This window comes from Nilaparvata lugens, chromosome 2, assembly GCF_014356525.2.
Source record: "Nilaparvata lugens isolate BPH chromosome 2, ASM1435652v1, whole genome shotgun sequence".
Taxonomy (NCBI): Eukaryota; Metazoa; Arthropoda; class Insecta; order Hemiptera; family Delphacidae; genus Nilaparvata; species Nilaparvata lugens.
Genome location: NC_052505.1, coordinates 66,532,230 through 66,544,720, shown reverse-complemented (window position 1 = coordinate 66,544,720; position 12,491 = coordinate 66,532,230). Strand labels below are relative to the sequence as shown.

At 37.2% G+C, this 12,491-nt stretch overlaps 2 protein-coding genes across 5 annotated transcripts in view; one reads left to right on the top strand and one right to left on the bottom strand.

The window, feature by feature from the left end:
• The window catches only part of LOC111055304, a 41,979-nt gene extending 30,936 nt beyond the window's left edge, over window positions 1–11,043 (top strand). Inside the window, exons 3-5 of one of the 4 annotated variants that reach the window (XM_039422515.1) lie at window positions 2,107–2,111; window positions 2,959–7,863; window positions 9,131–11,043. In XM_039422515.1, the coding sequence (XP_039278449.1) occupies window positions 2,968–7,863; window positions 9,131–9,862 (5,628 nt within the window). In that variant the 5' untranslated portion in view covers window positions 2,107–2,111; window positions 2,959–2,967 and the 3' untranslated portion in view covers window positions 9,863–11,043. Of the gene's footprint in view, window positions 1–2,106; window positions 2,112–2,955; window positions 7,864–9,130 lie in introns of all 4 variants that reach the window. The other 3 variants (XM_039422513.1, XM_039422514.1, XM_022342478.2) reach the window with 3 other exon arrangements.
• Window positions 10,698–12,491, bottom strand: part of LOC111055280 — a 40,387-nt gene continuing 38,593 nt past the window's right edge. The window contains exon 18 of the transcript XR_005570642.1: window positions 10,698–11,674. The gene's annotated coding sequence lies outside the window, so the exon portion shown is untranslated. The remainder of the gene's footprint in view (window positions 11,675–12,491) is intronic.

The following is a 12,491-nucleotide window of genomic DNA, read 5'->3' as shown; positions in this document are numbered from 1 at the left end:
TGGAGGGTGTGGGCCTTGTGGGGTAGTCTATCGCAATTATTTAACATGTAGATGAAAGAATTGGTAGAGGACATTCACAATTTTAATTCCAGTATTGAAATTATTAAATTCAAAATATGTAAGATAGCAGTTCCCGATAGAAAATCAAGCTAGAATAATTTTGAAGTGGTTTCACTAAAGTTTGTTACCGCTGAAGAAACGGGAAATCTATCCCAAAAATATTTCAATCTCACCCCAGGATCTCGCATCAAATCTATAGTCTTCCAATTTTTGGGTAGTAAAGAAAGCGAACAATCTAAATCTCACCAGTGATTTACTATGAGAATAATAGTGAGAGTAGCCTTTGAACGATCTTTCAGAAGATCTTCAAATTTGTGATTTTATAGATCAGGACTATTCAGTTGAATCATTTTGGTTCATTAACAGCACAAAATGTGTATTCTCTTATATTTCTCTTCTTACAAACAGAATTATTCCAGGTGGGGAGTATTGTTCATTAATTGCTTTTCTCAAATGTTCGTATTTTGTTTTGTTCATTAGGATAAAATATTTCAATTCAATTAATTCTGAATTAGGATAAACTATATCGTCAATGAATGTATTGAGACTCTACAACCTCTTAATACGTATTGCAGGGTTGATATTAAGTACGAACCACATGAGAGCAAATTTGATATCGACGAAATCTCAGTCACCTTTCTATTCGCCATGCTCACTCCATCTGCAACTTGAATCTGAAGATCAGTATGCACTTTCTTCTGTAGGCTCCACGCGTGAGTTGCAATGTATGCAGCGGCGTTTCCTCATCCTCAACTCCTAGAAAGCAATCAGAGCAACGGATGCGAGAATACGAAGATCGTTCGCATTTCATTTTCAAACTAGTGAAACTGTTTTCGAAAACGCATATGAAATGAGTGCGCGGTCTGGTATAGTTTGAGACTTTCATCCGACCGTGACATTCGTTAGAACTCATTAATTAAACAACCTGTTTGAGAGATCTCTCCCAATGATAGGATATCTGTAGCACATACCAATATTAAAGATACTGAAATTTATGACATCACTTTTCAGCCAGTACATTTTGGAAACGCATTGCTGGATTATTCCAATTTAGATTCATTAGTCTTGAATATTGAAATGGCATTATCACTTGTACAAACATGTAGCTATGAATAGAATAGAATAGAATAAAACAATGACTACAGTCTGTATGACTACAGAATGCTTTCAAACTACATTAAATGATGTTTAATAGGCTTTAAGCATAGTAGCAATCACGAATTGTGATTCACATAAAACTGTCAGTCGCCTGATAATAACATTAATGAATTATTTCATTAAATGCAGACAGTTAGAAGTGAATCTCGTTATAGCGATATGGACTTCAAGCTCCCTAAAACAATACAATTTCATTGGTTGAAACATTGAGAATTTCAATTAACTTCCTGTAACTCAATTCTCTTCTCTATATTCATGACAGACAGTTGTTTTCACTCAATTGATGAGTATTTAGTAAATTGTATTACACTGTATTATTATTTATTATTATTATATATATGGCAAGTTTTGCAACGGTAGAGTCGCTTCGCACATCACTTTCGTTATCGCTCCTTAGATTATCTCTCCAGTACTGTAGTTCTTTGAACATGACTAATTTTAAGTACCGTACCTATTTTACTTCTCTCTAGGTCTTCGTTAAACTATTGCTGTCATAGGTAGTACTTCTTGATTGTTCTTTGCTCAATAGAGATTTGTTATATCAAGTGATCACATTCTTCTCTCTCATCTCAAGAATAAACTATCTCAGTCCCAGTATTTCGACCCCACAAACTCTGTCAAGATTTGTTAGAACTAGTGATTTGTATTTTCTCTCTCATTTCACTCACTAGTTGACATAAATCAGAACTTTTTATGAGTTTTCATTTTTTCTGTGTATTTACAAAGTATTCTCTCATCTCAATCACCCTAAAAATATTACTAGACTTTGTGGTTTGTATTCTTTTCATCTAAAACTGAAGAAATCTCATGAAAATTCAAGAGATGAAATGATTTTAATATTTTCTCACATTGCAAGTTCACATAATCGAATTCTCTAATAATGTTTCGATTATGTTTTCCTATGATTGTAAGATGTACGATCTTAAGTGAAATTCACGTGAAACTTTCATCAATCCTAATAATTAACATCAATGCTCACTATGATTCCCATTCTGAAGACATTTTAAAGCGAATCATAATGGTTTGTATTTATGTCTCACATCCTAGATAACATAAGTCAATACATGAATTATTATAATTATTTATGTGCCTTTAGATTCACAAATCAATCTAATTTTAGAGATCTAGTCCTTTCCACTAGTCCTCATATCACTAGTTGACAAGAATCAATGTCTTTCAAAAATAGTATTTTATTATTATTGTGCCTTCACTTTCAATAGATAAACTTCAACGACATTTCTCACTTATTCAAAAGACAAGAATTATTACCGCAGCTGCCTTTAATAATAGAGTTTTGATTATTCTTGTGCGTCTACTCGTACAAGATTTGATTCAATCGAATCACTCTCAAGATTAACTACATCCAGTTGTAAATATAATTCTATCTGATCTCTAGTTCACATGACTAGATTTTCCCTTCTTTCTATGTGATAAATTTTTAGATAAAGTGAATGACACATTTTCATTGCAACAGTCATTTAGTGATCTCAAAGGCCCTGAAATTAATTAAGTACGATCTGAAAACTCAGACACCAGACCTGAGCCACCAAGATAACTCAATAGTTATTCAATATTGTGGATATTATCATAGATTTATTCATTAAAGGAATGATGGATGTTATCAATAGATTAATACATTTATTTGGTTGCTTTTAATTATTTAGAGTTATTTATCTATAAATGTATCTAATTAAAACTAATTCAGTTTTTTTTAAATAGATTGTGTTTTGTTTGCAGCAGCAGCCAGCAATGTGGAGACTTGTTCTCCTGGCTGCATCGGTAGTGGCAGTGGACGAGCGATGGAGCAGGCAGGCGACGGACCGACGCATCAACGACTGGATTCCAGTCAACTCGCCCACACCCTCATCGCATCAGCATCAGCACCAGCACCAGCATCAGCATCAGCCGAGAGCCGTCAGCTCTGACCAGCAGCCATCAGCCGCCTCCGTCAGCTTACCCAGTGTGCTGACGCCTCCCGCCGCCCAGCCCACAAACCAACACCCCCGTCTTCTGCCGCCTCCACCCCAACCCGACGGCTTCTTCCAGCAAGCCGCCTCCAACGGGTTCCTCAACAGCTTCCCGCCTCTCTTCAACGAGAAGCCGCGACAGTTCCTCCCGCCCCCGTCCCAAAACCCCCGGCCCCAGTCGTCACGGTTCCAACAGAACCTGCAACAACAACAGCAACAGACATCCCAACTCGCTGACACAGCTGGAATCCCTCCACACCTCTTCCAAGTCGGGCCTCACCAGTTCTCTAACAACGATCAAACTCCTCATCAATCACTCGTCAGTGCACCACAGTTTCTAGGACCACAATTCCTCCAAGCAGCACAACCCCAACAACCTTTTGTCACACTGACTGGACCACAAGTCCTCCAACAAACCATCCCCAACTTCCAGGAGTTCCAACTACAAAACAACCAACCCATCTACCTTCAACAACCAGCTGCTTTTGGTCAGCCACCACCACCTCCCCCACCATCATCACAACTTGTGAATCGGCCTGCTTCTCAACAGTCCCCCAATGCCACCAAGAGCTTCAAATTCCCTGACAACCCCAATGAGGATAAAGAAGTGCAACTGCTGTATGTTCCAGTTGAAACTCTACGTCAGAGAGGCAGAACTCTACCTTCAGGAAGGTTCCAGAATGTGAGGGGTAACTCATTCAATGGAAATCAAAACTCATTTGAACAAGCTCATGCAAACTCCCAACACCAATTGACAAAAACTCAATTTAGAGGTCAGAAGCCACAAGAAATTGGAGCACAGATATTTTCTGGGTCGAATGGGCAGCTTTTGCAAAATTTTCAAGAACCTCAACCACCCAAAAACTTTTTCCAGGAAACATCTGGACCTCAATTCCCATCTCAAACGCCCAAACAGTTCTTCCAGGAAACGTCTGCTCCAAATTTGCAAACCACACCAAAACAATTCTACCAAGAAACTCCAGCCCCACAAGTGAAGAGTCAACCAAGTAGTCTGTCACAACAGTACATTCCTGAGCACACAACAGCTTACTCTGGTTTAGATTTACAGAGTCCCAGTTCAGGAGGAATATCGGTTACACCTGGATCACTGGATGTATCATCCACTGTAGCTAAGTCAAATTTTGAGAGCTTACAAAACGATGGGCCATCACAAACTAGTGAGAGATATAACAGTTTTAACCAATTCAAACAGGAGTTGAGTCAAGAAAGTAGGCCACAAAAGCAAGAGCCAGTTGAAAATTATCAGACACAAAATTTCAACAATGAAAACATCTTCAGTCAACAGTACGGATTCGATGATGAGAGACGATTGACAACCCTACCCCCACCACACCAGCCTCCTCTCTCGGTCTACATGGAGACCAATGCACATTCAAAAATAGGTGATGTTCTTACTTTATTGAAAAGTTCAAAAACAATCCCAGTATTGGATACAGTGGGACCTGATTCACCCCAAGTTTTTGTAGGCCCATCGAATTTGAGCCCACCTTCAGGATATCTCAAATTTGAACTACCATATTTGTCATCTTTGGACAATAACAGAGTAGAGAGGAAAGTCGACAGGCTGCCGTTCTTTGTTGCACCACTGAATTTCCAACCACCACCTGGCTACTCAAAAATTCCATTCCCTGCTCCACATATAGGATCAGTAGTTGTTTCTAATTTGACTGTTCTGAGAACTGCTCTTCATGACAAACCATTTGCATTTGATTCTCCCATTGAACAGAACACGCCTTCCAGTGCTGATCAGCCATACACACTTCCAGATGATATCTCCCCCATCAGCCCTCAGCTCCCATCTTTGATTAACTCACTACAAGATGACAACAAATACTACCAGAGTACAACTACAGAGCTGCCAGTCACCACAACTCCAGCTTTCCCTAGGAGAAACACTCAACGGGGACCTCACCGTGGTTATTCGTCAACAACCACAACCGAAGAACCTCCCACAAGGCGACCAGTCAACAGGCAGCGCAGACCTTACAATACTAACAGACATTCAAATAGGGTCACCCAACCAGTTTCCAGCACAACACCAGAGCCAATCATAACTACATTGCCTCCACAAAACGAGCATCCTCAAAATGATGAGCAGAGGTTTTACTCAGATTTCACAACAGAGAACATTCAACAGAATTTCAATCAAAACTTCAGACAACCAGTCTATGAAACACCACAGAGAGTTCCATTCTCATCACAAAACCAAGGTGCCCCACAACTGACTCCATCTAACAACCAGCAAAACCAATTCACGAATCAGTTTGCTTTCAACAGTGATAGCAATAATAACAACCAACAATTCTATCAAAATGAGCCAGTACAACCGGAATTCAAACAACAATTCTCAAGCCAAGAGCAGCAGTACATTCAAAGCTCTGAAGAGAACATTAAAGTTCCTGCTGAAATCAGCAACCCATTCTACAACACCCCAAAAAGTTTCACCCCAGAGCAAACAACTGAAGAGGCTTTATCAGAGCTCACTCAGCAGATTACAACAGAAAGTCAAAGAATTTCGAGTTCAACTAGAGATAACGGACAAAGAAGGGATCCTCTGAGACAAAGATTCAGGGGTAGAAATCCTCACCATTCAACCACTGAACAAACAGCAAGTGAGCCACAAGAGTATCAACCCAAAGTGAAAACTAATTCAAAGGTGCAGGAGCAACAATATCTACAACAAACTGTTCAATACAATCAGAATAACAACAATTATAACGGACAGCTCTCCAACTATCCAAGCAACACTGAGAGGTCAGATGAACAATCCGTTACTGAATCGGATCAAGCATTCAAGATAACTTATCCCGACACTGACAGCAGAGCAATTCCAAATCCAATCAATAAAGACATTGGACAAAGTGGGCAATTCTACAATCAATTCCAAGAGCAACAGCAAACACCTCAACAACATCAGCAGTTCAATGCAAATGTTGGCCAACAGCAATTTGAGAGCAGTACATTTGCTCAGGAGAACCCAGTAAATATTCAACAAAATGTCAACTCTCAACAGCAGGTAAACGAACAGTCGTTTTCAAACTCACAACTCCCCACTTCAACATTCCAGAACTCACAGCAAGCATTCGATGATTCATCTATGAGGTATGATAGTGGAGAAATGACTGACAAACCAATCAATCAACAGAGACTCACAAAGTATACAAGAACGAGGGGTAGAGGAGGTCAGGGTTCAAGAGAACAGATAGATAATAATACTCCAACTCAATACAACAGTAGAAACCGAGAGCACACATATGCATCCCAGCAGAATAAAGAGCATGATCAACCGTCGTTAGACAATAGTTACACATCAACAACTGAGTCAGAAGCAGAGAAGGAGACACCAAAGCCTGTCACAGTTCGAGTGAGGGGCAGAGTGAGAGGAAGAACGAGGTCAAATGTGAGACAATCAACAACAACTGAAAGACCCAACTACCCAGAGGGTGTACTCAATGAGGAAGAGCAAATAAGGAAGCCTTACAGGAATAGTGCAGAGAGAGGCAGCAGTAATAGACATACCTACAGGTCTAGGACTTCAACAACTTCAGAAAGCTCTAATGATGGTGAGTCCAGTACTCATGCCAGTGATAGAACCACCACTGAGAGTGGAGCTGTTGCTCCAGTCAGCAGGACATACAACCATATCTTGAACAGAAACAAAGTGAGACGACCTATTGGAACCACAGCAAGTGAGAGACACGTCACAGTGCAAAGCACAACACCTTCCTATCAACAAGATGACTCTAATACAAAGTATTTGTTGAGGACAACTAGAAAGCCACAGACAACAAAGTTGACAACTGGAAGAGGTCGCATAAGACGACCGTCAAAGACTGCTATAACTACAACAGAGTTGACTCCCGTTGAATCAGAAAGAGACAGCTTTGCACCATCAGCAGCGTCCAATGAAGTTCTTGATCCCTACTACTCAAATCAGAACACTAACTACAATACAAATACTAACAACAATAATTTTGAGTCACATAACGAGAAATATCTAGTCAAACAACAGCAACAGAATAGACCAGTCGCATCTTATACTGAAACCCCAGTGAGACACCGTCAAACGTCACCGGCGACAAACTCCGATGAAGACTACTGGAACCAAGCAGTCACAATTCAGCAAAGCAACAGCTACGACTTCAGTGCAGAGTCCTCACCCGTCACACAATCCACACTCAGTGGGCAATATTTCAGTGATGAGTACTACGACCACAAGCAGACTCCAACCTACAACCAAGGCCCAGTCTACAACCCCTCACACGATCAGACACCTTTCTCATCCAACGAGCAGCTGGTGGCTTTTGGAAAATCTAAGTCAAAAGCCACTTACGAATCTGCTGGCAAAGTGAACCAGTGGAACGAGAAGGAAGAGCCGAAAGAAGAGCAGTACGACATCGATGGAAAGCTGATAACTGACACCAACCAAGGCCAAGGAAGCCTGTATGGCAATCACCACCAGTCTCAATCTGAAGAGAAAATACCGAACGATAATATGCACGACGAGACGAAAGCTATGAAGCATGAAACAGTGAGTAAAGAGATGCAAATTACAGATGATGAACAGATCGCTCATGGAGGAATTTCTGATGAGAAGACAACGAAAGAAAGCACCAGCAACCCAACAAAACTTATCGATCCAGTCACTGGTAAAAAGGTTAGTTGACAATTTATCGATTTTCATTCATAGAATACTTTAAGCATTAACTATATGAATTATTATTTTTCTCCATTGATATTGGAATCTTGTTAGAAATTTCCTCATATCACAATCCAAATAGAAAATTAATTGAACACCTACTCTATTCATTATTGAAAAATTCATGTAAACAAATTTATTAGTGGAAGAGAAATTGGTTTTCAACGTTATTAAAGGTAACATATAAGAACATTATAAGATATAATTTTATATAAATTATCTGAACATTCAAAATTTACTTCGTTCGTTTTCAAATTCGACTTAAATGTTAAAATTTAAGTTAATTCTCTGTAGTTTATGCTAGTTAACCATCAATAATATATCCTACAACTGTTGCAGTTTAGATATCATTACTAAACACTTGAATCAGTTTAATGAGAAAAATTTACACCCAAGATTAAGAGAAAAAGAGGTTTCCTTATTCAACATTTGTACAAAACTAAACTATAACTGTGGAAAAGACGCGCCATTTATAATTTATAGTCAAGTCTAAGAGTTAGATATGAGATTGGAGAGTAAATAATTATGAATGAAATAGAATGAGAAATTCAATGATTGAAAGTTCAGACACAAAATAATTTGAAGTTGTTTGTCCCATAGCTTATGAGGCAAGTGTGCAATACATATCACAACGAATTATTACGATACAAAATGCTTATCAATGAAATATTTGGATGGAAATACTTCGGGGGAAATTTCTCTTCTTTCAATCCAATCACATTTCAGCGACTCCAAGACAATTATTGAAAAAAAAATGTTAAAAACATTTATTCTTAATCAATAGTTTCAAATGATTCTATCATCACTATATTATCATTTCAAAACTAAATTTACTGAAACATGACACACTTTTTCACAATACCTTAACAAATTTGAAATTATCAATTGAGACACCTGCTGAAAAACCTACTAGTTCAGCAGAACCCTAAACAGTAGGCCTATGATTTTGATTGAAGTTTATTAGAAAAAATAACGCAATCACTGTATTTTCTTCTCAAATAATTTAATATTGGAATAAAGTTTCAATGCTCAAAGCATCATCCTTGATTAGAATACAACATATTGTGTTTTACGAATTTCACCATAGGCTACAATAAATAATTATACAACATATCGAATAACAATGGTGAGAATTTATGTTTTGTTTACATTCATTGATGAAGAATTCAGTAATGATATGATTCAGTCATTTTCACAAGATTTATGTTTCTGTAATATTTTCCAGCCTGGAGGAAGAAGGAGAGGAGCGTGGGTTAGAGTGCGAGTCAACAAGAAACCCCATGACGTGTTCGAGACAGCTGAATCTCAGAACCTAGGCAGTATCACCAACAACGCTATCAAATCAGCGGGAGTGAAAGATACAACCACTAACGACAAAGATAAAGTAGAGGAGTACACCATTCCCGCCAACCACCGCCCCACGGATCCTTACTCATCTGATGGATCCGAGATGGATGTGGCTGAGCCCAGCACCACAACCACTACAACCACTGAGGCGCCAGCTGTTGACTACGAGAAGACACTCACTGACATGATCAGAGACATGTTGAAGGAGCAACAGGAAGAAGATGAAGATGAAACTCCGGCACAGGAACTAGCGGTCAAAGAAAATGAAAGCAAAGAAGAAACTGAAGTTCACAACAAAGAAAATATCACAGTGACAACTTCTTCAAGCATCGTTGAAGAAATCACTGCCTCCAACGAAGAAATAGCAGTTACCACAGATCACGACGTCGACCTGGCACCGGTAACAGTTCTCCCTGAAATCACCACAGTGAAGAGTGTTGCCGAAGTAATAACTGAGAGCTTAGAATCCTCAACCGATATTGTAACGTCTTTGCCACGAGTACTGGGCACATCTACCACAACAGAAATATCAATGGAAACTGAAATCTGCTACAGGGGAAGGTGTGTGAAGAAACTCAGTGAAACAATGTGCAAACTTCTCTTGATCTAAAGAGTGTATATGACAAAAAGGCTGACTCTTACAATATATCTTTGACCTCTATTGAACAATATTGTATGTCTCTTATTTGGAGATCATGTTGATTGAAAAAAAGAATTAATGAGGTTCGTCGAGTTTAATTATAGTATTAATTGACAGATAATCAAGTACGGTAACTTGCAAGAAAGTGTAGTAGTAATTTACTATTCAGTATTTTTGAATTAAATTAAGTTGTTCTTGGGTCCCACCACACTAGGTGAATCCTACATGCTTTAAAAATAGAACAAACTAGATTTTTCAATGTTTATAGAGTTATGAGCATTTTGATGCTCTTATTTTTTATGCATATGAATGAAACAGACGCAAAAGTTGAAATGAGCTTTGGGTAGGAATGATTTATAAGAATTTGATAATAAGAACCCCTTTTCGTGAAATGTGTTTATAATTATCAATAATACTTATTTCACAGTGGAATTACAGCATCTCTTGAATACTTTAATGATAATTTTTGCGTTACAGTATTCGATTTATTGCTAATAGATAGCACCTTGTTCCTCACTTCAAGTATCAATTGATGATTTATTTCAAGCTTTCTGTATGTGCAATAGCATGTTTCTGTAACGAAAATGAAAGTGTATTCCTGAAAGCAATAACGGGCTATCCTAAAATTCTAAAATATTACAAGAATAATTAGATTTTAATGTAAATACGTGGATGAGAGTTGTATGGTTGTATAAGAGAAGTTATTGTGCTAATTCGATAGGAGCATTAGATTTGAATAAGTGATTCCAACAATAAACTGGATTTAAGGAATGTGAAACACAGTTTTTGAAAAAGGCATATATTATTCATATAGTCATGCATTTATGGATCTGGTTGAGAGCCACTGTCATTTTCTTGTAGAGATTTGATACCGAATCAGAATCGAATGTAGAAATGAGTAGCCTAATCAATTGAAAACTGCCTTAAATACATATTCATACCATTAATTATATGGCATATGGATCGTAATGTGGTTGAAAATTGACACGTCTAAGAAATGCATGACAATATGAAATTGTGTGATGATGCTCAATAGGATAGACAATTATTTATAAAAAATATGAGTGTTGCGATTTAATTTATAATATGTGAATGTATATTTTTAACAAAATTTTGAAACTTGAATAATAAAAACAAAATATAAATTTGTGTTCGAGGCCTTTTTTTTAGTATCTACAACACAATCATAATAGATAATGGTAGCGTGTATAGTAAGGCATGCTATGCTATAAGCTACCTACTTAAATACCTATAGCTATAGCTGAAACATTGTCGCTTTCAGAATTCATACTTTCAAAATGTTCAACTATCAACTTCATAAAAAGATGAAATTAGATGGAGAGTGAAGTACTGTAAATGAGAATGCATTCATTTTTTATTTGAAACCACATTTTATAACACACATAATACAGGCAAGCGCTAGCCTCTCACGGGTGTATATTGAAAAAAAAACAGGGAAGAGAGAATAATGTGTCCTATAATCCACTATTATTTTACTAGTGCACTTTGTAGCGATAAATACATTCATAATACGCTACAATTTGCAAACGATGTTACATTATTCCATTATTTTCTCCATACTTCACGAAGAATAATCTGAGGACAGTAGAGCTTGAACAAGCAGCTTATAACAGCTGTCACATTGTTCGGACCATCCAAACAAACCTTGTATTTGCACTTTGTATTTGGATGATGGATTGCATCTGATACATCAATTTCCCCACAATTAATCATTTCATTTGTTTTTTCTAAGACAACATGGCATTCAACTTTCACTCTATTCTGAAATTTATTAAAAAATTACGATTAAGTAACTGATATATTGTTGGATCGTGGTTAGTATGAAAAAACAAGACAGGAAAGAACATTTCTCAGTATAGTGACAGCTTTGATACGAGTGAGAGAATGTGAGTTATTCCTCAGAGTGATACATTCTATGATATCAGTTGTAAGAGTCATTGTAGTTGAAATTTTATATCAAACGATAAAACTAATATTCAATTGAGTGAAAACTTAATTGATTGGAAAGTTGGAGTTTCTAATTGATTAGATTTGTGTGAAGTTCTTTCTCAAGATGAAAAATATATACCTGCATTAACTCAATAGTCTGAAGTGCACACACACTTCTTTAATCAAAGCTTAATATTTTAAAAGATTGGAAATAGTTTGATATTGTTCTTATAATAATTAACAAAAAAATAGTTTCTTGAAATTATATACACATTTTTTTCTATTTTCATATTAGTAAATAGTAGATTCGTATGGGTTTTTGTTGGTGGGGAGTTCCTTGCGGGAAAAACTCACCTTGCCTGAATTTATGATTATTTAAGCTGTCAATGAACCTTACAACTGTCATACTTCAGCCAGGACCAGAATACTTTATAATCAATACAAAATCCACAGTAAAATTTACTTAGAACTTTCAGCATTCCATATGAATAGCACCATCGCTAACAGATTCAAATAATTATTATTCTCACTATAAACGTTTTTAGGAATTATAGAAGTTTTTCCATTCGATTATTCAAAGGTCAGATTATCCATATCATTTTGAACATTGTAGTAATCTGGTTAATTCAATGTTTAGATAAAGCTCTCA